Genomic DNA, 24942 nt, shown 5'->3' on the forward strand with positions numbered 1-24942 from the left:
TGACTTCCACAGTCTTATACTCTATAATAAGACGCCACGTGTCTGACGCTACTCGGTTCATTCGGCTGACAAAACAAGACAAGTCCCACTTGGCACCTTACGTGGCGACAAATTGTTTACTTTATCTGCAGACCTTTTTGACAAATTTTTCCCGTCAGATGCTAAAGTTAACTTCTGCCACGTGGGTCACTGACAGCCGGATATCTACCTTCGTCTCTACCAATGGATCCTCTTCCTGTCAAGGCAGTGGGGCCTCTTCGTACACGCAATGCGATCCACGATGATCATGAGGTCCAATCAAATCGAAAGGAGAAAAGGAAGGGGAAACACTGGGCCTCGGCAATGGAACGAAAGACAATGACACGAAGTCCGTCCCTTACCAGGGTTCGTAGATTTGTAAATCATCAACCCACTAACGACCCCTTTGTGCATGTCTGCATCTCGCCCTGCTTTATTATCTTTGATCATAACACTTGGGAATTAACATCTTCCCATGATTCTAAACAACTCCCCATGCTCCACCTTCCATCCTTATCCCTACAGGATTGAAAATCCTGATTGAAATGGGTGGTGGTTTGTTTTTTTATGTTAAAACATTTTTTATCGGTAGTGAAAAGGAAGATTATGAAATCCACGCATGTGGGACAGAAGATCGGGGTTATTGCTACTTTATGTAGTGTAATCATCAACTTCACATTGGCATTACATAGATCATACAATATACTAATGGAGAAGGAAATGACCAGAATCTATCATGGGTGTGTTAAAGAATAATTCCACATGGATTAATGAGTATAAATATCTTGAATTTATTAGTTGAGAAAGAGAATTTTTAAGTTGGCTAATCATTTTGGGATGGACTTTGGATCCAACTTCACATGGTATTAGAGTAGCATTTGTGAGTTGACTCAATCAGGTTATAAAAATAATGTGATCCTTTTTTAATCTATCATTTCTAGTAGTTTAGGTTCCTATTTAACTTTCTTTTTTCTTTTCAATTCAATACCCGTTGTTTTCTTGGCATTCTCACCTCCATATGGATCTTTTCATATATATTTTTTCAAAAATATAATCGAGTTTAATTTCCAACACAAAATGAATTTGGCAATCAGAGGTTTTTACAAAAAAAAAAAAAAATCAATATTTGAAGCAACAAAGGTCAGAAAAAAGAGAAATTCGAGTAGCAACAATAAACTTCTACTTTCGAGCCATCTTATGCCATAAAAAACGAGACTTTATAGGGAGAATTATATATCCAAAGAAATATCTGTAAGTCTATTTTCTTATCTATTCAGCCAATTGTCAATCCGAGTTTTCTATAGGGATATATAAATCTTGGAAGAGTCAATGGTCATGTTGGCCATAGAAGAAATAATACTCAGTTCGGCCAAATTATAAAATTTCCAAATATATCAGCTTATTTATCTAAAAATAAATATATTTTATGTTGTAAAGTTATACTTAGATAAAATATATTGAAGTCTGGTTTTAGAAGGAGAGCATTTCATGTCAATTTGATTTATATTTAAGGAAATATTTACATTGCAATCGTCAAGGGTTAAATATAAAATGAAGAGAATAAAGAGGTCATAAAAGATTCAAGAATGAATATTTTTATGTCAATTTAGATATAAAATTAAATATATTTGAGTCTAATTTATTGATCAACAAGCTATTTGTAATTCTGAACTATATTTTTCAAATATTGATATTAGAAGTATCAAAGGTCAGTTCTATCGAAAATCTCTCATTTTTTTCCTATTTTTTGTTATTTGGTTGTATATCATCCGCATAGTTAACTACAAAAAATTACTTTTACCCCGAAAAAAATTATACTTACGTTTATTAAGTTTACCCTTATAATCTTCTCATTTACGAATTGCCTCTCTAAATTAAATGTGACGACAGCGGAGCAAGGCGGAGGAAGATGAGTTCTCACCTCACGTTTGTTTCTGCAACAAAAGTCGAAAACAGTATGATTGAGGGAGTTGAAGGGGAGAGGGGGCTGGGTTCCTTTCCTTTTGAACGTTGATGTTAGCCCCTACCAGAAACAAGAGGCTTTGTACAATTTGTAGTTTTCCGGTAGGTCACCTTGAATGGTTGCGTACGCCTGCCACCAGAGGGCCCTGCAGATGCCTGTGTACATCCTAAGTACAGGCGATCCATTTCAATGGCAACTCGGCACATGTTTTGTCATATTACAGCAAGGAAACGCCCCCCCCCTGCTCGTCTTGCTTCCACGAAAAAAGTTAATCTTATTGGTCTCCATGAAAGAAAGAAACCGAGCATAACTGGGCCATCCGATGTCCAAAGTGCAGTGACCTGTAAAAGAAAAGGCACCCGGTAGTGACGACCACTGTAAACTCCCACCTGAGTGCAGTCAGTTCCAAAAGCCCTTCCTACTGATCGTAATCCTCCCAATTGCTCCACAACCACCCAAATTCTACTTCACCTAGCTTGAGATATGTCACCGCAGAGATTCCAAATTTCCAATCACCACATTTCTGGGACCCTCGAATCGCATACACGTCGGACAAGGTTAATCGACGTGACAAACCATTACCGAGAGTGGTGGGGTAAAAGCGAGGGAGTTCAGAATCCTTAAAAGCGCATGTGAAGCTTTGGAGGGGAGAAAGGTTACCAGGGAACACGGTGATAAGCAGGTCCGCGCGCTTTTTCCTAGCCGAGATGTTCTCCAATGGTTTCTCCTTCAAGTCCGGCGGCAGTGATAGGGAGAAGACGTCAATCACGGACGCATCGTGGGCGACACGGTCATCATCCAAAGGGGAAGAGTGGTGAGAAACCGACGATGGATTTGTTATGGACTTGGTGGCCGACCGTTGGCCAGCCGCGAGATCATCGCACTTGTCTTTATGATCCCTTTCGCAAACGAGTGCTGGTTCTTCAGAATTTACCATCCCAGAACAGGAAAGAATTTCTGTAACAGGGAGGAGTAGGTTCTGGCAAAGAGCAAGCTCCATTTGGCCAATCCGCAAGCTTCCTTTCTAAAAGCTCATCCTGTTCGTGAATCCCTTTAGATACGGATTTTGGTTTGGCATGATGGCATGTCTGCCCAACCCACTCTTGTTACTAAAGATGATACAATCCATGGGTCAATTAGCCCCATCAATAATTGTTGATCGACCTAATTCCAAACTTGGGGCTCGAGCCAACCTCGAATCTTCGTAATAATTGTTGATCGACCTAATTCCAAACTTGGGGCCGAGCCAACCTCGAATCTTCGTTCTAGCTTGGTTTAATCTGAATACTTTGAATTCGAGCACGAATTTAACCTCAAATCTAAAATTGGAATCAAGGTCAAGGGATTGACCCTTTTTGAACAATTAGAGTAAAATGTCTTTTCGTAAAAAAAATTATGCTAACAAGTAGGTTCAGGGTTAGGAAATCGGTTCACGAGCTTAAAAAATCTTAAATTTGGTTTATTATACTAAACGAGTTTTATTTTAAACTCGGAGGGTGAACCGGTTTGGGTCAATGCAACCCCTATTCGAGACTGTCTACCGCCCTCTTTTAAGGACACGTCTCAGTCGCGTAGCTTACATCCGACAAAGGAGCATTTCAGATGTCCGCTTCGAACCTTGACGAGATCGTGAAAGGATAACCCTGCAATTCGCACGTGAGGGGTCCTAGTTCCTCCGCGTCATCTGCTCTTTAAACCGAGGGCGTTCTGGGGAATTAAAATGTCTTTGGGGGGTTTTTCCTATAAATTGAAGGCGCATGGAATGTCGAGTGGCTTAATGCCCCGAAGAGAACAACATCGGCATGTTTTCCTAAATTCTGCCCGTCGCTCGCTCCGGAATGGCCGCCGCAGAATCGTCTAAATCGTCGGAAGACAACGCGTGCTCGGAAGACAGCCGTGAGAGGAGACCCGCCACCGTGGTGAAGCTGTTTGGTATTTCGGTCACTGGAGCCGCTGACGACGGTTACGACGCCTCATCGCCGACAGAGATCGGCCGGAAGTTCGAGTGTCAGTACTGCCGACGGGAATTCGCCAACTCGCAGGCGCTAGGGGGGCATCAGAACGCTCACAAGAAAGAACGCCAGAGAGCGAAACGTGCGCAGTTCAACACGGTGCGGCGGTTCGCTTCTTCCGGAGTGGCGCCGTTTCTGAGCCCGCACGCCGGTCGGCCGGTGCAGTTTTGCTACCCCTGCGGACCAGGTGTTGCCGCCGCACGGTTTGGGCCCCCCCCGCAGTTTTACTCGCATCAGCAAGCTCCGTTTACGCCGTGGTTTCACGTCCCCAGACCGGGTCCGACAGTTCTACCGTTCGGAGTGCCGCTTGTGAGTGTTCCTGTATCAGACTTCCAGGGAAGAGCTCCCGAGGTGGAGGTTGGAGTTGATCTTCATTTGAGCCTTGCGCCTTCTTCTAGTCGGTAAGCTTCCGCGAAGATACAGACCAAGTCGCTTCTGGTTTGAAGTTTGACCTAGACCCGAGTAGCGAAAACAACTGGCGTTTTCTAATCAGTAGAGAAATTCCCAGATATTTTTTCGGATAAAGAAACTTTCCTGTCAGCTCTTTCTCCTTCGTCATCTTCTTCTGCTTCTTCTCCGCTATCATTACATATTCTGTAAATTTAATCAGTCATTTTCATCGATTTTTTCCCGTTTATACTGGTTAGCTCTTTTTGATTAATTTACTTCTGCCTGAACATCCAGACTTGGATCGATAGAAATACTCGTAACTGTGATGATCATGAGATACAACTACTGGTAATTTTGATGAAAGAAATCGCGAATGAGTATATATTCTCAGGATTTTCGGGCGAATCCTCTTTAGAAAGCCTAGTACGAATCAAACTGTCGCACTTATTTCTATCAGTAAATGAAATCATCTTTTCCATATACCATTTATTCATTTTATTATGGAAAGGCAGAACAGATATAATAACAAAAATAATTTAAAATTATATAAAGTCATAAAATATATAAAATCATATTATTATATACAAATCCTTAGAATATTACATTAATTAAATCATATTTTAGCTCAATCATATACTTTCTCAAATAAAAAATTTCTGAATTAATCTTACATATAAGTAGGTAATCAATTAATTGATTACATAATGAATAACTAATCAATTACATATAAGTTGGTATTCATATTTTATTTGAAAGTTATATGCTTAGAACTATAACTAATTGGACACTCACAAGTTGGTTCGCGAAGTTCCGCCCACTTTATCTGGATGATTCGCAATATACTTCGAATTCTCGAAATCAAATCGTTGAGATAATTTTTGGGTTCATTTGATTTATCAACATAAATCAGGTGTAGGTGTTCTACTAACGATGTTAGAAGATGACTGAATAATAAGTTCACCCATTTGGCGTGGAATTGAGGGAAAACGGCCGGGGACAATGAGGTAGGAAAAACGAGGCTATGTTGCGAATCGCCCCTCTCCGGTCCCGACCCGCCCGAACTATAACTAATTGGACACTCATAAGTTGATTCGTGACGTTTCACCCACTTTATCTGGATGATTCGCAATATACTTCGAATTCTCAAAATAAAATCGTTGAGATGATTTTCGGATTCATCTGATTTATCGACATGAATCAGGCACGGGTGTTCCACTGACCATGTTAGAAGATTGAGGGAAAATGGTCGGGGACAATGAGGCAGGAAAAACGAGGCTACGTTGCGACTCGCCCCTCTCCGGTCCCAACCCGCCCGATTCTCGTAATTCTTTTTATCTGATCCGGAACATCTCGTCTTTGTTGTTGCCCGGCGCTTTTCCATGAGAGAATCCGTTGCCTGGTTGCCTTTCCGGTGTCAAATATATTAAGTTATCGATTCTTCATTGGAGAAGAGAGTGATCTAGTCAACGGAAATTACCATAACTTTCCAAAAGCCATGCCCTTCAGGATTCTCAACTAGAGATGCTCAAACGACACGACTCCGACGACTTCTAGACGGTGGTTGCTCCGATCGTTGTTGGTTCTCCGGCAGCAGCAGCAGCAGCAGCAGCAGCAATTCTTGGACCGGTGTTTTCCGGAACTTCTTCCTCCGATAACTGACTTGTTTTAGGTGAACGCGTGCCGGAAATCCAGGGCCGTTTTTTCTTCCGCCAGACTCAGTTTGACGCAGGCTTCCATCACATCGCTCCTCCCTCAAATCCGGACCCGTCTTTCCAGTTACTAAAATGTCACTCTGGACCACCGCATGTCCGCCGTTCTGGACCCCTCACCTCCTCCATCAATTTGCTACGGCTCAGTAACCAAACGTGGTTTCTGGTGGCTTCTTCGTAATTTCCAGAATTTCGCCACCGTGAAGACGGAAGAGGAGAAAATCGAGGCGGTCCACACCTTTTTCTCTCTCCGAGAGCGAGAGAAAGAGAGAGGAGATCACAAACTGGAAAGCGCCTTCCATCCATTCAAAAACAGCGCTAACTCCCTCACTCCGCCGTTCTTTCTCACTGTCTCTTCCCTCTAAAATTGAAAAGGAAAAAAAAAAAACAACCAAAACCTCCCTCTGCCCCTCTTCGGTTCTCCTTTGCCCGTCTCGTTCCCTCATGGCCGATGTCCGTCGGTCGGCCTTCGGGGCCCAGACCGCGGATCGGAAGTTTGAGATCGCCTCCGGAAAGACCTTCTCAACCAATCAGATAGTCACCGGCAAGAACTTCGCCTCCAACCAGGCGTACGTCTCCTCCTCCACGCGTTCGTCGGACACCGCGTCTCACCGTGTTAAACTTAAGACGTCCTCCAAAGGTTGGAGCTTCAACGATCCGGAGATGAAGAGAAGGAAGCGAGTCGCGGCATATAAAGTTTACTCCATGGAAGGAAAGATGAAGGCCTCGTTTCGCAAAGGGATTCGTTGGATCAAAGTTAAGTGCTCTGATCTTGTTCATGGATGGTGAGAGAGGGTTCCGAGGTGTATTTATGTATCTTGTTGTCATTTCCTTCCCCTCTCTCTTTTAAGGGTTTTTCTTTTCTGTTGTTGTTCGTTCTCGATGGCCTGAAAAAGCAGATTTAAGATGAGGAAAGAGAGAAGTATATGGTCATTCTGAATATCTTCTTCTTCCACAAGGACATAGAGGCTGTTGGAATTGTCTGATCCATTTCAGACTTGAATGATTGAGCTTCATTTTTCCTCTGATTCGCAAGTGCTTTCCAACTTTATTACTATTAAATGTACTTTGCTTTAATCATTCAGAAAACTTCTGATCATCAGCATGCAGGTTCTGTATTCCATTTTCATTGTGATTTTCCTCCGAAACTCATAATTCGTTCATTTCTCCATCTTCAGAGATGAAGGAAGCCCATTTCTTTCTTTCCCGATGTCTCCTGTCTTTTGTTTTTCAAGAAAAACATTAAATCCGCTTGGTCCTCAAACTCAAATAAACTGCACTTCAGGAATTCTTTCTGAAAAATTAACTGTTTAAACTTTCCGAGATTCAAAAAATGGAAACACTCTTGATCGATAGATTATCGCTTCCGCGCACTTTTGCCTGGTACTATTTTTGAAAGAACTACCAACCATGTCCGTCCTGTAAACATTTACCAGCTAGAGAACTCGATGAATGTCCATGGCTGTCTGCAATCCAATCAGCTTTTTTGCTTGCCTACAAAGGGAAAAGCGATGAAAGTCTCTCCTCTCTAAAACTTGTATGAAGACAGGATCAATTATTTAAAAAGCCAAATCCTGGACAGCGGTTGGCAGGTCACCATTGTTGACATATATGATAAGCGTGTATGAGTTTTATAATGATAATGAAGTAATAGAGGAATCACAGTTGCAGAGGGACGTTTTCTATGCTGTAAAAAATCGTTTTGGGGAGAAGAAAGAGGGAATGATAAAAAAATTCGAGGAGAGGGAAGGTGCTTCCAAAATCAAAATTTTCAACCTCTGGTAGTCCGTTGATGTCTCATGTTATCTAAATTGTCGGTTTATGTTATGTGGATCGGATCCTAAATAAAGCCAAGGAATTTCTGTTGAAGTAGATCCAATGAATACCTAAATTTCTTGTCTATTCAAAATTTCGTCGATGAAGAAGTCACAGACTACCTCTGCTAAATTATATTTAATATTTCATAAACCTTTTTTTTTTATCAAAAGAGGGAGTGGTTACAATTGCCCATTATGCCTACATTTAAGGGAATAATGGGTCAAACTAAAATTAGCGAACAGCTAACACCTAGACCTTGAAAACCCAATGTGCCTCACATTACGAATTTTTTGATATCGCCATTCAAGTACCCAGTCCAGTTCTTGGCAAGATACAAGAAAATACAAGAATAAACCCGCAAAAGAAAAAAATTACATCTCTTTATACCCAATTAGTGGGATAATTGAACACAATAGATTTTACCTTGCAGTCATTCGTTTGTTTAGTAGAATCAAGTAGACGATACTTCTTAATTGAATTCCTACATGAACATGGACGTTCCTTTGATGTTTCTTTCTACAATGATGGGAAGAAAGGAGGAATACATACAACTTTAAACATGAATTTAATTAATAATGGATGACGTGGTAGATGATGTAGCGGGTGACATGTCGTTAGACTCTTCAGATGTTGATGTGGTATGATGATGTGGCGCTATGTAAGCGGTTAAAGTTTATGTGTCACCTTTGACAGCACACATATACAATTGACTGATCAAAGTTGGGTATTTGTGATATTAAGTTGAAAAATTGTTTATTTGTGTTATTATTTTAAAAAAAAAAATGGGTAGTACGGTAAAATTCTATTTTTTCTATGTTATAACGTTTGCTTAGTCAAGTCGAGTGGCTTACCACTACACGGAGGAGATAGTTATGCTTTGTCCGGTCAAGTAGCTTACCACTACACAGAGGAAATAGGTCTCATTCATCCTTTCCACTCGATCGAAATAGAACTATCTTGCTACTTGCTCCATTGCGATAGCCTCGACTCTACCAAAAGAGCCTCAAATTGCTACTTGTAATAGTTTGTACCTTTAAAAAACACACTCCGTTTCAAAATTGGATTAACTACGAATAAATTTTGTTTGGAACATCTAACGGAAAGCTGATCCTACTCCGATTCAAGTCAGGGAAGATTTGCTAATACATATATTATTAGCATTGGACTAGTCTCTTCCAATCACATAAAGAAGATCAAATTAAACTATTTATATAAAAATATTAATCTCATTTATCTCTTTGCTAGATTAGAAGAAGCTTAAGAAGTTTGTTGCTAATACATGTATAAACAGATTAAGCTACAAGAAGAACAAAAATGTTAAAATCCCATCTTTTCGTTTCTAAGCTGATTATAATACAGCAATCCTAAAAATAAACTGAGGAAAGAATTGATGTCCAAGGGAAGATAGAGTGCAGACAAAGCAATGCAGAAACGCCCATGGAGGAGGCCATTGAAAAACACATAAGCTCTTCTTGAATATATCTCCCACTTACATCCTCTCAAGTATTCGAAAGCCAACACCTAACAAAAAGCTGCCAAATTATTACCAGTACAGATTAGAAATAGATATAAATATTTTTTTCTGGAATTTTCATATCGAACCAATTAATTACTTCTCTCCTGTAGCTTCTCTCTATCAATAATGGCCGCCATTAAAGCTAATACCATTTATTTGTCTCCAGGTAGTCGATCAAATGGGAAAACGAAGAAGAAGAAGTAGAAGGGAGAATTGAAGAGAATCGTAGAGAAGTGCAAATTAATCCATAATTCCACGGACACGGATGCTGCCGATGCGTCGTTAAAAAACAGCTTTAATTAACTTGCAGTCGTCGCACTGATCTCCTCGTTCTTCGATTCGTCGAATCGGTTGTTTACCGATTCCAACCTCTGGAGCCTGATTTGCTCGTAGAAATTGGCGATGAACTTCTCGGCGAGGATGTCTATGGCTTCGTCTCCATCGCCATGAACGTCCTCTTCATCCTCGCTGTCGTCAAGCTGCTTGAGATCCTGGGCAGAGGCGTAACGGCTCATGGCATCCACCGAGGAGGAAGAAGAGGAGCATCTGGGATGCAATGGGGATTCAAGTGAAAGCGGAGCCTGCAGGTCGTTGGGGGCCTCGATCTGTAGGGGAACGGGGCTCTCGCCTGCGGTCAACAGTTGCCGGGGACGGTCTTCAAGGTCCATGGGACGAACCGCGGCCATTAAGTTCTTCCAGAACCCCTTCCGACTGGTGACTTGGATGGGTAATCCTCCTGCTTTCCGATTAGACCTTCGCCGGAGCATGTAAAGCGCCACTCGCAGTAAGTTCATGGCACCGCGTTTCTTGGCAGAGCTTTTGCTGGCTTTCTTGTCCTTACCATCGGCGGCGGCTATCTCCACCACCGGTAGATTCTCCATTTGAGGCGGAAAAGAGGGTAAAGGTCTGGTACTTCAGAAGAAGCGAAAGAATGATCACAGAAACACCAATGGCTTCTCTGCGTGGATTTTTGCGGCCCCAAACACCCTGCGTTAACGCAGGGCGTGAGGTCTGAGAGACCGTCTTCACGAGCTGGGTGAATAAATAGCAGAGAACGTGCATGACGTAACTGCCATCCCCAGCTCGGAATATTCCTGGGGTGGTTAATGACTAACGTACCCATGCCAAATGCGGTTAATTAGTAGGTAAATATTCGTCTCTAGATAGTCATAGGATTATCATTTGAGGACAAAATAGTCATTACATGCTTTTGAAAAGAAGAAGGGCGAAGGTGAGGAAAAGATGTCCACAAATAGGAATGGAAACGTGTGGTTCGGGTTGGCTGCGGAGCTTCAGGTGGACCAAACCGTTTACTCCGCGGAATTCGGGGACTCTGGTCTGTGCCGAGGAACCGCTCGTTTTTGTCGGGTATCTAGATCTGGTGGGCCGGCCCAAAACATGCACTCAGTAAAAGGCTTATTCGGATATGGCATCCGCCTCAATTTTGGATCCGGTAAGTTTTTAAATATTTTTTATATGAAATAAAAATATATATATATGCTAATATTATATTATTTAAGAATATCTACAAAGACGAGTCTTTAATGTCTTATTTTATACTTTTTTTTATTACTTTTGTTTAATGTAATCGGATTCAGAAAGTGCCGATAGGAATCAGATGAAAGTATTATTCGGATGCTATGTTGAATTTTTGGATTTTTGGTACTTATAATCGGATCGAATCCTGATCCGTCTATGCATGGGTGAGGCGTCCTAGTGAAAATATAGAATTTAATTTGTTCTCCTACTTGTGAACTTGGGGTTTTGAGATGCATTTCGGCATGAGATAATAAGTAAAAATTAGAACCTACATAAAAAATGGATAAAAAAGAAAAGAAAAATAAAAAAATTAAAAGAAAGAGAGAAGAAAATAATAAAAAGAATTTTTTCCCTCTTATCTGGGTGTCTATGAAAAATAAGAGAGAAAATAGGAGAGAAAATAGAAGAGAAATATGGTTTCCCTTATTTGGATGCACACAAAAAATGAAAAAGAAAATAAAAACTAGTAATATTTAAAAAATTATAATGATTAAAATCATAAGCAAGCTTAAGAACTAAAATACCTACAAGGATGAAAATATTATCAATAGATTTTTATTTTCCAGTTAAAATCAATATTATCGATCTAATTTTATTATAAATAAATTGGCCATGTTCTTAATATTTTTTATGAAATTGATTTTTTTTAAATGCTAATTTTGTCTTTTTATAGTGTAAAAATCTTGAAACTTTAAAAAATAATAATAGTAGTAGTTAGTGTTATTATTTTAAAAAAATATATTTCTAAATAATTTTTAGAGGCTCAAATGAGAAAAATACCTCAATCTAACCTAAAAAAAAGTAACTAGTGAACATATGTGTATAAATAATATCTTGCTCATTAAGATAATATAAATAATATCTTGTCATAGCAAATACAATTGTGTAGAAAGTACACATAGTACCAATCTTTTTTTGTTTGCGAGAATATCCATAACTACCCAAATGGTACAAATTAATAATGAAAACAAAAACGCAAACACAAATTAACTTTCATGTTTGAATCACAAAAATACAGTTTTTATCGACACCAAAACACAACTTATATCAACACATGCATGTATTTATTCAACTTCTACGTCTTAACCACAAACATTCATGTCCTAATCACAAACAAATCCATGTCCACAATCACAAACACACATTCATCAACAATCAGCCGCTCTTCTACTATCATCTGAACAAACTTATTCTTCTTATCGACAATGTCCTACCACTGAGGAGCATGATATTTCAATTCTTTTGGCAGGTCAGAGATATCTAGAAGAGCTTTGTACCATGAAAGTTTTGCACTTTCATTTTTAGGTGACTTCCTCTCTCTCTCTGCTAATGGCGAGTAAAAAACCAGGCTTACGGGCCGAAGATCTTGATATGGAAAGAAACTTTTGAATTTACCTTGTAATTTTGATGCATGATTTGCCTTTTTTTTCAATCTTTCGAACCACTGATCAAATCTTGGGTAGCGTTACACGATGCTTCCGACACAAGATTCATGTAATGCGCCGCAAGAAAGAGTGCAGGAGCTTTCCCTTGCAACAACTTTTACAGCTTGATATCGTTAAGAGTCTCTGTCCTCTTATGTTACTTGAATTAGAATTTCTCCTTCTGGAACGATGGATCGATAACGTGAGAGCAATGGGTCTGGAAGAAAATGAGTTTCAGCTTGCTTGCAAATATGGGAACAATGGCAAACCGTGGGAAAAAAGGGAAAACGGCTTCCACATTCAACTACCAGAGAAAAAAGAAGCAATGCAAGCGTGAATAGTAGAATCGGAAAATTCGGCCTTTTTCAGCTCTGAAGTTTCATCTCCCTCTCTCTTCTTTCTCTTTAGATTACGCAATAGACTGAAATACTCTCTGCAAGTCATCGAATCTTCGGACAGCCCGCAGCTTCTCCGCGTCTGCACTTTCCAATAACAATCAGAACATGAAAGACGTGGGTTGCGACACCCTCATTTTTAGTTTTTTTTATATAAGAAAACGGTCTCTCCAGTTGTCACTCTCCAGAATTTGTGTTCATACTTTGAGCTGTTTTTATTTTCAATTTCCAATCATGGAGCCTCTGTACTGGTTTGAATGGATCCCATCTTACGTGGAGACGAGACCCATCTTCATATTTGATCATCTTCATAAACTACGCCATTAACAAGCTAAACAACAAGATTTCTTTGGAAAAAACGGGAAGGACGAACACGGTTTGAGGTCTCAGAAGCAAGGGCTTGTTTCGCGCCAACTTCACTGAATCCGAGCTTTTCACTCTTAGCTCTGATGGTTGTTTTTTAATGGATAAAAGCCAAGAAAACCTTCCTTCTTCTTTGAATATACAGAAAGTGCTGAACAGAACATCCAACAAACATCTTAACTGAGCAAATCAGAAGACCGTTTATTTGACTTTAAATTCTGGTCCGCTGAACGCTTTTGTTAACCGTAAATAGAGGAGAAAATGATTGTCCGCGTACGAGTCCGCGCCGCTACGAGTCGCTTTTATTTTTGGCCTTTCTCTCGCTTACCTGTCAATTTCTCTCTCCCTGGTAGAGACCGCGTGGGAAGGCGTATATAAAGGCCCTCAGCGACGATCATCGACGTCAGAGCATTCTTGTCTACTATATTACAAAGCTGGCACCGCAGCTCGATCCAATCCAAAACTGTTTGTAGAAGAAAAGTGTAGAACAAGTATCAAAATGGGGAAGAGGAAATCGGCATTGGCTGGTCGAGCGTGGAATTTGATCCGTCTGACCTTGTTCTGGGCTCGCAAAGGAGGTATCTTCAAGCGCAACTTCATGATGGATCTCATCCGAAACTATGTCAATAGCCTCCGCGCAGCTACCCATGATTCTATTCGATATCAGGAGCGCCAGTTCTCCTTCGATGAAACACCCTTCTTCCACTTCAAATTGCACAAGCCTGGTCCAATGAGATGCAAGTATCTCCCTAGCATTCCCTGCATAAACCCGCCTGTGGACTTCGAAGAAGATGACGATTTTTACGATGGGAGAGTCAGCTTCACGAGGAGTCAAGAGGAAGGAAGTTATCGTGAGGACGCTGATGGGGAGGAGATAAACAGAGAGGTTGCCGGCGGAGACGAAGAGATTGACAATAAAGCGGAGGAATTCATTGCGAAGTTCTACGAGCAGATGAAGCTGCAACGGCAGGTTTCTTACTTGCAGTACCATGAGATGCTTTCAAGAGGAGCCTGCTGAAGAACAGTTTCAAGAATTTGTTGCTATATTTATTGATTTCTTTATACGTGTATCTAGGGAATCCTGTTAAAACTAAAAACTTTCTTGAAGAAGTTTTTGATGGAGTGTTACAATATTTACACATTCGTTTTTGCATTTCAGACAAACATAATCACTTCAATTATAAATGAATGGTTCAGTTCAATATCTAACAAGGTATCAGAACAGATCGATCTGTTCAGTTCAATATCTAACAAGGTATCAGATCGATCTGGTCAGTTCAATATCTAACAAAGTATCAGAACAGATCGATCTTTTGCATCTACCATCCTCCGAACTTTTTTTTCTACAACCTCAACTTGCTAGCTGTCGTTTGATAGGCAATCATGGTTCATCAATTTTTGCGTATTTGTATCATCATTTGATGTCCAAAAGCCTTGATAAAAAAACCATTTCTTACAAGGAAGCAAACCCTTTTTAACTTAAGAAAGGGGGTTACACAGCATTTCGAAAGTTGTGTTTGACAACAGGCATTGAGACTAGGGTTATTATAATTCTTGTTACCTTTGACATAAATGAATTAATAAATGCCCTCTTCTAGAAGAAGAAAAAAAAGTCATTTTGGCAAACCTCTATTTGTTACAATTCTGGCGGGGCATTGCAACTGAAGATATCATGTCATGTTGAAGATGTGCGCTCAACAGTTCTTTCACTGAAATGTGCCTGCAACTGCCTTGTTGCAGCCAATATGAGCCCTAAAATTGCAGAGGAAAAACATGTTTGGGTTAAATTTATAAATAAGAGTCGTTCATAACCAGAACGAATCTCACTGGTTGATCAATTATACCTAAAAATGGAGCAGACGGCTTCCCCGGTCGGGATTTGAACTCGGGATGAAACTGCACTCCCACATAGTATGGATGACTTGGTAACTCTAGAATCTGCTTATGAATCAAATAACAATCATTAAAAGTTTTATACTGCATAGAAGTACAAATTTGAAATATGCAATGCGGCCACTAGTGATTACCTCCATCCTGTTTCCAGTCTCATCCCTTCCCACGAACTTTAGACCAGCCTCTTCGAATTTTTCTATCATTTCCGGATTCACCTGCAGCATAAACTTATTAGCTTTCCGTTATATCCACAGATAAAAATAATAAAGAACCAGTTTTGACAACATAAACACAATTGGGGACTAACCTCATATCTATGACGATGCCGTTCATCGACATAGACTGGCTTTTGGTATCTGAAAGGTGTTGAAACTCATCAGCATGCAAAGTAGATCAAGAAGATAAAGCTAACTTGTCTCAGGATAATGAAGATTCTCTACAGTATCTCATCAATGGTATGACTTTTCAAATGGTGGGTTCAAGGGTTATAGAAACAGCCCATCTGGCAAAGTAGGATATTGAGAGAATAATCTCAAATTAGATTAAAGAACACTGATTGGACCACTAGTTGAAACAGAGAACATGAGTAGCATTAGTTACTTCGATAACAGTAAATACCAGGCTGTTACTTATCCCCAGTACTCCAACAACATGCTAATAGTTATCCAAAATATGGATGCTTATTTGATTAAAAGAAACGGCTGTTTATCCAGACACTAAACTGAAAAGTAAACAAGTAAAAGGAAGTAATTACAGTTTTGATGTAATGCACTCAGGAGTTTGAAAAAATGTTCTTCGAGATCCAAGTCTCATGTTACCTCCCTTGTGTGTTTTAGAACCCTGCATGAGTCAATTAGCTGTGAAGGCTTAGGATAGACTAACAGCATGCTTGATTTTGTGCAACTGTTAACATTAAAATCACTACCTCAGGCATGAAGATCACAACAGGATCAGGTGTTTCCTTGTCAAACTCTTCGCTGTTTGCTTTCTCCAAACCCAAGACCTAGCATATAAACAAAATAAATAATGCAGATCTTCGTTTTCAAATAAAAAATAATAATGCACACCTTGAAGTTTTTATTTCAAATATTACCTTAAAAGATAATATTCACAATAATAATCAAATCAATAAAAATAATAATCATTCAAAAATATCCGTAACAGATAATAAAAATAAAAGAGAAGCTTCAGAGGGAAAAATGAGAAAGAGTAACATACAGATCTAGCAAACTCGACCACTGAGATCTGCATTCCCAGGCAAATGCCAAGATATGGAACATGATTCTCCCGAGCATACGTTGCAGTCAATATCATTCCTTTCACTCCTCGATCACCGAAACCACCAGGAACTAAAATGCATGCAGCACTCTGGAAATGCAGATCATGTCAATAATAGTTTCCCAAAAAGTCAGGATCAAGTGCAACAACCTAGATAAAATCTTATCAAGCCTCTTTAAGTGACTCAATCAAGTCTTGAGTCGAGAAAGCGGAATGCAGTCAGTTATCAAATTACTAGGCCATGTCCTGTCAATTTTTTTAGATACTACTCAAGTCAAACTGGTTTCGGAACCAAGTCTGTGACAGATTCAGAAGAATAATTCTTTTTCTAAACGAAATAATATGAGCACAACCAGCTCACTGAACAACTAGCTTAAGATTTATGGAAAAATTTATCAAATATGACCAAAAGATAAAGAATTAAAAGTAACAAAATGAAGACAACTAATTTGTTCTTCTGGTGTTATGAGCATACATCACCAAGATACAGAAAAGAAATAAAAAATAATACTCTTAATCATATAACAATTGGAATGAGGAGCATTTCTCTAATAAAGCCATCAGAAGTTTTTTACCTGTAGATTCTCCCATGCAGCTGCATGTGCCTCTGGTGTCTGGACAACAGATATCAAAAAATGGAATAAGACAAGCAGTAACAAAGTCTTTGCAGTAAACAATACTGCAGTGAATAACAACTGATTAAGTACCAGTTTTGCACTTTCATCCTCAAGGTCTGACGCAGCAATCCATTGTACCGATGGCTTAAAAGAGCATGCAATACAAGCATGCAAAAGGGCCTAAAATGGACCACAGTCAAATCAATTGTTCAACAAGAAATTGAGTTGCAAGATTAAGCAATATTGTAAGACAATATTCGGGGTAAACATTGTGAGGTTGCACCTTCACTACTGACAAATAAGAATCGGTCAGGCCAACATATTTTCCAACCATAGCGATTTTCACCTACAACACAGATATACTTAAAAAATCTTAGACAAGGAACTAAAACTTTTGAAGAGGGAGAACTATGGGTTTTAACATACAGAGTTGGTGAGATTATCAAAAGTCTGAGCTCGCTTTGTCCACTCAAGTAGATCTGGGGTTGCAGCTATGCTGAAACAGATCTTTGATGATTACTATGATGACTTTGAAGTAACTTTTTTCTCAGAATAAAGAACAAAGCACAATAATTTATTTCAGATCACATATATCTTACTCGTGGCAGTTAAGTTGGTTCAAGATTGCAACATGAGCATTTTGGTTCTGAAAGAAGATAATCAATCAAGCCTTAAGGAAAAATTACGGCAAACTAACATAGAAACTCAGATTTCTACAACATATACTGGGGCCTGCAAGGCCCAGAACTCACCCGAAGCAAGAGGGGAATGTGCCAAATGTTTGGTACATCATGGATATTTAGAATATTCCCAAGCTATCAAATGAGAATACCAAGGTGTGAAAACTGAATCAAATTAGTAGAAATGAAAAGTACGAAGTGAAAAAATATGAATCAAACATCAGCATGAGTCACTGACAGGGACATGACAAAACTGGGAAAGTTTCTCCTTCGTGCTTTCCAGTAAAGGCTGAAATTAACCAAAAAAAAGTAGAGATAAGTTTATAGAAACCAATGAAAATGTAAAATCAAGCATTGAATAGAATTAGCAACTTGAATACGACAACAAAAACTAATGCAAAACCAAGTTAATAACAACTGTTGGGACTTAATAGCAAGAGTTTAACAAAATAAAATGCTTATAATAAAATGGTAATATCAATATAACATTTAAAATACCAGTTAAATTAAATTAATGGCTAATGGAGAAGAATGATACAGACAATGACAGGACTTTAGAGGTTGTAGATGGATATCTTCACTAAAAGGAATGAAATAATGAGAAAAAAAGGAAATTTTTATTTAAAATTTAAAATTTAAAATTTAAAATTAATTAAATTGATATTAAAAGAGTTTTTAAAAAAGGAGTTTCAGTGTCCTAAACTTGTAACTGCCAAGACATAAACTAAAAATACTTGACACGGCACAAATATATTTAGCATAACAGAACCAATTGGCCGCAAATAACTATCATCTGGAAGCACCTTATAGATTGTACATTCAGGTCTGTTTGATATCAATACCATTGTATTCATTCTTATGAATGGAAATGAGAAACAAGAGATACAATGCCATGTAATATGAATGAATAAGAGTTTGACCTCAAAAGAGGCTTTCAAAAAGCTCCAATAATGTTACTCATTTATCTACTCCTTTCTTACAATCAAGGGAGCAGGATAGTTGTTCAACAGCAGAATCAAAACAGAATTGCTTCACCCCTTTCTACCTCTTATTAGGGTTGTCTATTTTAAAACAGATAAAAGAACGAAGTCAAGACCGTCTCCATATTACAAAAGGGAAAAAAAAATTCTCCTCTTAAGACATTTTTTGGCCTTCACCCTGAAGCCTTTCACTATTAAAAGATTATCTGAGAAATACACAACAGGGAGAAATAAAAACCTGAGCAGAGCGGCAAGCTAAGAGATGAGGTGTCAAGCCTAATGCCCTCAATTCCCGCACACTATGTTGAGTTGGCTTCGTTTTCTACAGAAAAGAGAACAAAAGAACTCCATTATTTTCCATTAAAAAATTGAGTCAAGAACACATGGAACGAAAATTTTCAATCTTACGTCCAGAGTACTTAAAATTAGAAACTTAAAAAAGTAAAGACAGAGCCAAAGAAAGATTACTTGCTCACCCACTACCCCCAGCACTGGTATGAGGCTGACGTGTATGAGGCAGAAATTATCTTGTCCTAGGAAAACCAAAAGCAGAGAAAAGGAGAATAGTGACCAATAAAATAAAAAAACACATGGAAAACTATGAGTTACCTTTTGTAGATAGCCTTACCAACAGAAAATGACAATTGACGCAAAGCCTCTATAAAAGGCATGGATTCAATATCACCTGACAAAGAAAGACAAGAACAACAAGAAGAAGAGAACCATAAACAAGGGCCTAAAAGGGAACAGAGAACATGTAATCTACATTCATGGCATATCTTTGGCTTTTGGGATTCAGGCATTACAAATAGAAAAAGATTAGCAAAATATATACACAAAACATATTCAGGTTTCAGTTATATACTTTTTGTCAAAATTTTGTTACCTAAGGCCAAAAAGTTTTTATCAATCTGAAATAAGATTCCTAAGATGACACTCTGTAACCCGTTTGTTGTGTAAAGATTGTAACAGGTTACCTACAGTCCCGCCCAGTTCAATCACACATACATCAGCAGGCCCATCTTTTCCATCAACAGGTATATTGGATACCGATTCAATCCAATTCTTAATCGCATCAGTGATATGTGGAACAACCTGCATGAGACCTAAATGTGACTATTACAAGGTTATTCTTAAAAATAACCAAACAGAAGAAAGAACAGTCCATCAGCTCTGATTAGGGTGCATAATTATCATCACCTGAACAGTTTTGCCCAGATAGTCGCCTTTCCTTTCCCTCTCAAGGACATACTGGAGCAGACAAAACCGAATATATTATGACAAGCTGAGTAACCATTATAAAAACATTAAGGTCTACCTGGTAGTAATGATCTCAATAGTCCATTAAATAATTGAAACATGAGACCCAAAAAAAGGGTTCAGATTAGGCTTTGAGGATGATGATGACAATCGTCCAATTTGTAGCCATTAAGTGCACATGTTTAGACCATTTATTTTGCATGGGACAGATGTCATGTGAAAAATCACTTATTTAGAAGAATGCATGTGAAATTGTTGGACAATTGACAATCATTGTTCCAGATCACCAGGTATGCCGCAGCAGCTGTCACCATTTGGACAAAAAGAGTTTCACCCACCTGATAGATCTTTCCCGTAGTAATGTTGTTGTCTCTGGTGAGGGTCACGTCCAAGAAACGCTCATAATTTCCAAGATCCAAATCAACCTTTTTGAAAGTAAAAACAACAAGATAAGACTTGACAGAGACATGTTTAAACATATAAGTGTGAAAAGAGAGCAAACCTCGCCACCATCATCGAGGACAAAAACCTCCCCATGCTCAAAGGGGGACATAGTACCAGCATCAGTATTCAAGTATGGGTCTGCACGAGTACGAAAGCTTGGATAAGTTTTGTACAAAAAACAAGCAAGTGGAATTTTTGGATAAGTGAAATGAAAATAAGAAAATAAGAAATCTGATTTGATCTTCAATCAAGAAAATTTGAACTTACACTAATTAAAGATGAAAGGACAGAAAGAGGAGTTAAAAAATAGGTCGATGAGGGAAAAAAAACCAAGCAAAAAAGCAGAAATAATGAACAAAAGAACCAGCATCTAGGTATCACAGATCATACAGAATAGATATCCATTCAAACCAAATAGAAGGACATGTAACAAAACTAGTGAAAGTAAAACTACTAACTGGAAGGAAAATTAGAAAGCCAAAAGTGCAGAGAATGACAAGAAAATAAATTAGCAATCTTCCGTTAGAACAAAATAATGCTTTGAACAGACCAAACAAAATATATACATTATATCGCAAGTGGAGAAACTGCCAGAGAAGAAAATAACAAATAGGACCCCGTAGAAGTCAAAAGCATACAACCTGTAAAACATGAGAGCATGATCGGAGAGACAAAATAGAAGTGATATCACGACACAAACTAAACCGAAACACAGATGAACCAGGTGCGCAAACACATTCTAAGAGTATTCAGAAGACCTCGTAAAAGCGAAAGCAGACAAAGGCAAAATACATTCAAGCATACACAAGAACAGCGCATGAAATCAAGGAAATAACCACCGAATACATCTAAAGCAAAAAAATCAACAAAGTACATTATTAGAAGTAAAAGTATCACAAACGCAGCATTACCACCTTGCATAAGATACTACCAGTACCAAAGGTAGAAGAAATCGATCGGTACAAGATACTCTCCGTAACATAAGTACACAACAGAAGGACGCTTGAACATAAGCAACATAAAATCCACCAGTAATATCGCATAGGAACAGCAATACAGGAACAGCCATTGGAAACAGATAATAAGAAAGAACCGAACGCAGCACACAGAAATAGAAGCAAGGAAGAGAGAACAGAACCGATTTTGATAGAGGTAACTCGCAGGCCGCAAGCTTCGAGTACGACCCCGATGCTACTCGCCGTCACGCCTTTGCCTAGCCCGCTCACAACTCCTCCGGTCACCAAAACATACTTCATCTCTCACGCAGAGCCTTCCAAGTGTTTGCGGAAATGTCTAACGAGGAAGTCGATAGGACAACGAGACTGCGATTAGACTGAAGGTAGACAAAGTTTCTGATAATCGGTCGCTCATCATTTTCAAGCATGCGGCTAGACAGCAGAAACTGGATAGGAGGGGAGGGGGACAGCTCAGAAAAGTCCGTGGGCCCGACGAAATGAAACATTTGGTCCCGGCCCAGTTATACCTGTACAGATGGAAAATCCAGTTACATGTCACAGGTAAAAAGTTAACCTGTGACGTGTAGGCTATCGTGGCATACTTAGTAAGCAGTGTTTTGTTTTTTTTCTTCCCGGAGAGGAGACAAGAGGAAAGGGAAAAAGAAAAAAAGTTAGCTCTAGGATGCCACATCACATGTAAAACTGGGTAGAGGCCAGATGTCCTTTGGACGCGGAACCACCATTTAATGTGTCGTCTATCTGGGGACCGGTTCAGTGGTCCTTGCCGTGCTCACGTGCAAAACCACATCGCTCGCCGCCTTCTGCCAAACTGAGACTTTCGAATTTCAAACACCTGGGAATTGCCGTTGGCATCGACCGGAGAGATGGCTTTGAGCAGGCTTCCCTCTGGGTTTTCATGGGCTGTCGAAGTTGAGGAAGAAAGGAAGCTTGAAAAGGAGAAGCAAAAATTAAGTGTTGGAATTTGCGTTTGTATCGACCGGGCCAGTCCTTGTATAAGATCCGTGGGGTTGCTTTCCTAACAGGTTCGAGCCTTTTAGTGCACTGGTTTCAACATGGTATCAGAGCAGGTTGGTCCCGAGTTCGAGTCCCGCTCCCACCGAATTTTGTCCTGGGTTTTTCCAGGAGTTTGTCCCGGGTTTTTCCGGTGAATTTGTCCACGGGTTTTCCCGTGCGGGGGAGTGTTGGAATTTGTGTTTGTATCGACCGGGCCAGTCCTTGTATAAGATCCGTGGGTTGCTTTCCTAACAGGTTCGAGCCTTTTAGTGCACTGGTTTCAACATTAAGCAAAAGACAGAACCCGTTCGGATTCGTAAGGCCAAGAGGAAAGGTTGTGGAAGAAAAAGGAATTGAATGGCGAAGACTCGACGAACAACTAAACTACTCTTCCAGGTACGATCGTCTCTCTTGCAATATAAAAAAATCAGATTATGTTTCTGTTGGCCATTCGCAGGCTTCTTTGTCTTCGCTTCCAATTGTCAAAGCTCCTATTAGGTTTCCGAATTAATCAGGAACTGATTTTATCGTCTTAAGCTGAGTAAACAGATTAAAGACATAATTTTTTTGGGTCATCGTTGTTGATTAATTTTCGGTCAATTTTAGTTTGGTTTAAGCTGTCTTGGAATTATTTATATTGACTGCGGAGCTATAATCGATACCTTTGAATGAAAAGAGTTCTGGTGGGTTACAGAGCTCATGCAAAGACAAAAGATTGATCTTTCTTGCTTGCAATGGATGTCCCTGATCAGCAATAAGGGTTCTTTTACATTTATAATGGAAAGTCGCCATAGCACCTCCTAGGCGTCATTGGTGAGTCAGGGTTCTCCAGATTTTCCTGTTGAAACGTACTCATGACAGAATGAAGGATTAACAACTTCCTTTGTTTTACATATTTCTCTATGTTTTGATCTTCTTCGTTTGCCGTATCTCCTTTGTTTTGATCCCCGTTGTTAGTAGCAAATATTGTAATGTGTAATTCTTTGTTAATGTCAAAGCCTCCTTGATGTTCTGGATTTTCCAGCTAAAGAATTTTACAGTTCTTTGGTCAGGAGGGAGAAGAAAATGAAAGAAAACATCCCTGCAATGACTGTCCTTGCAGAAAGAAAAGAGAATGCACCGCCTAAATTTAGGTGTCCAAGACAGATCCCCCCACGAACAAAGAACGGGAGAAATGTGCCTGAACATCCCGTGCAAACTTCGGTTTCTTGCAGATCGAAAGATCAAGATCTCAGCGCGCTTGTGCCGCCATTGATGTACCCACCAAGAAACATCATGGCTTTGATGGTAGAGATGCAGAATCCTCATGAGCCAAATTGTTATCGATCCAGGAGGCAACTTAATGAGCATCACATGGAGCTAGACAGGGTGAAGGGGAATTTCGCCGATAGTAATTCGAGGATAGCAGCTGGTCTCAAGTCAAGCATTGAAAACACGAACAGACCTTATCTAGACAACATGAAAGCCATGAGAATGACACCTCAATGGAGAAGATCGCTAGCAGATAATGAATTTCAACGTAGAAGGTCCTCAAACAAAGTTGAAATGAACAGAGAGGTAGAGAGGAGTTATAGGAAGAGAGGTGTGAACAATCGGAGGCTGGGAGGACCGGGACCTGAAAGAAATTTCCCAGTGGAGTTTCAGGGGAAGGATTACACGAAGAGGAGGGGTTTCAACACCTGAAGCCTGTAATTATAATCGTCAAAGAAGGTAAACTAAACCAAGCATGGCATCAAGATATTTTCCTTATCAAAATTTGCCTTCCTATTTTCTCTCTAGTTTATTTGAACCTCTGTTGTGATCCTTATTTTCTCTGTAATTCTTATTACATGATAGAGAAAAATACCAGTTCAAGAACTGATCTATCAAAACCTGGTGTTGCAGATATCGAAGGATGAGAAGTATTCTTCATCTGCTCTAACTCCGACTGACAAATGAAAGAAAAAAAAGATAAACATGGTCTTGTTAGAAAATTATAATCTTTAAATCATAATTGAAAATTTTCATCACGCTAGAATATTAGGATTCGTAATACATATCTGGATCCATTCCAAAATTTCGTCTTTTTATGCGGAATTAATGTAACGAACAGATAATGGTTTTATGATTTTCCTCAACTAAATCACCTTTATTCCACTATGGGACCGTTATGACTCTCCTGAATGGGGAGAAGAGAAACCGTATTGGATTTAGTAGATTGGGACCACAACCCTGATGTTTTATTTATATTATTTAATTAGGGTTACCATAATCTCCTACTTAAAACAATATGGGTATCTAATCAATTGCCCCATATTCTTTCTTTAACAGTCTATAGGTTTACAAAAATTAGATCACTAAATTTTAGCCCATATTAAATATAATTGAATAAAATATATTACCCAATTTAGGAAACGTGAGTTTCCTAACAGGTCTCTTATATTTGGATGCATGAGGAAAATAAGAAGAAAATTTTAATTATTTTAAAATTTAATAATTATAATTATTATATAATGCCTATGAACTAAAAAATCTATAAGAATTAGAATATTATCGATCGACTTCTATTTATCAGTATAAATCAATATTATCAATTATTTTATCTATGAATTTACTATAAAAAACATATTACAATTTAATATTTATCAGAATTTGAATTTAAATATATTTATATTATGATAAAAATTTCCTATC

The 24942-nt window shown here is 39.0% G+C and overlaps 5 protein-coding genes across 6 annotated transcripts; 3 read left to right on the forward strand and 2 right to left on the reverse strand.

Annotated features, from left to right (window-relative positions):
- The first annotated feature begins 3819 nt into the window (after positions 1–3819).
- On the forward strand, positions 3820–4398 carry LOC137959615 (zinc finger protein GIS3-like). Its single transcript, XM_068806971.1, has one exon. The coding sequence runs from the start codon at positions 3820–3822 to the stop codon at positions 4396–4398; it is 579 nt and encodes a 192-aa protein (XP_068663072.1).
- A 2138-nt stretch (positions 4399–6536) lies between these two features.
- Positions 6537–6881, forward strand: LOC137959616 (uncharacterized). The gene has a single exon (XM_068806972.1). The coding sequence runs from the start codon at positions 6537–6539 to the stop codon at positions 6879–6881; it is 345 nt and encodes a 114-aa protein (XP_068663073.1).
- A 2486-nt stretch (positions 6882–9367) lies between these two features.
- Positions 9368–10406, reverse strand: LOC137960582 (uncharacterized). Its single transcript, XM_068808236.1, has one exon. The coding sequence runs from the start codon at positions 10305–10307 to the stop codon at positions 9726–9728; it is 582 nt and encodes a 193-aa protein (XP_068664337.1). The 5' UTR covers positions 10308–10406; the 3' UTR covers positions 9368–9725.
- A 3192-nt stretch (positions 10407–13598) lies between these two features.
- LOC137958454 (uncharacterized) lies at positions 13599–14246 on the forward strand. The gene has a single exon (XM_068805487.1). It carries the CDS (start codon positions 13647–13649, stop codon positions 14163–14165), a length of 519 nt encoding a protein of 172 aa, XP_068661588.1. The 5' UTR covers positions 13599–13646; the 3' UTR covers positions 14166–14246.
- A 361-nt stretch (positions 14247–14607) lies between these two features.
- LOC137958453 (uncharacterized) lies at positions 14608–21638 on the reverse strand. 2 transcript variants are annotated; one of them, XM_068805485.1, is made up of 22 exons: positions 21438–21638; positions 20358–20437; positions 20194–20280; positions 19796–19846; positions 19573–19690; positions 19224–19280; positions 19064–19128; positions 18834–18917; positions 17854–17904; positions 17688–17750; positions 17535–17581; positions 17362–17431; positions 17219–17281; positions 17026–17115; positions 16894–16932; positions 16259–16408; positions 15966–16043; positions 15795–15880; positions 15348–15396; positions 15175–15255; positions 14992–15085; positions 14608–14899 (listed from the first exon to the last, which is right to left on the reverse strand). In XM_068805485.1, exons 1-22 carry the CDS (start codon positions 21553–21555, stop codon positions 14823–14825), a joined length of 1698 nt encoding a protein of 565 aa, XP_068661586.1. In that variant the 5' UTR covers positions 21556–21638; the 3' UTR covers positions 14608–14822. The 2 variants fall into 2 exon arrangements, with proteins under 2 accessions (XP_068661586.1, XP_068661587.1); XM_068805486.1 differs by lacking the exons at positions 20358–20437; positions 21438–21638 and having other exon boundaries at positions 19573–19701; positions 20194–20213.
- Positions 21639–24942: the final 3304 nt, after the last annotated feature.

Source organism: Aristolochia californica, unplaced genomic scaffold (genome assembly GCF_029961685.1).
Source record: "Aristolochia californica isolate CCGP_79_NKW_82.1479 unplaced genomic scaffold, dmAriCali1.0.hap1 SCAF_3, whole genome shotgun sequence".
NCBI lineage: Eukaryota > Viridiplantae > Streptophyta > Magnoliopsida > Piperales > Aristolochiaceae > Aristolochia > Aristolochia californica.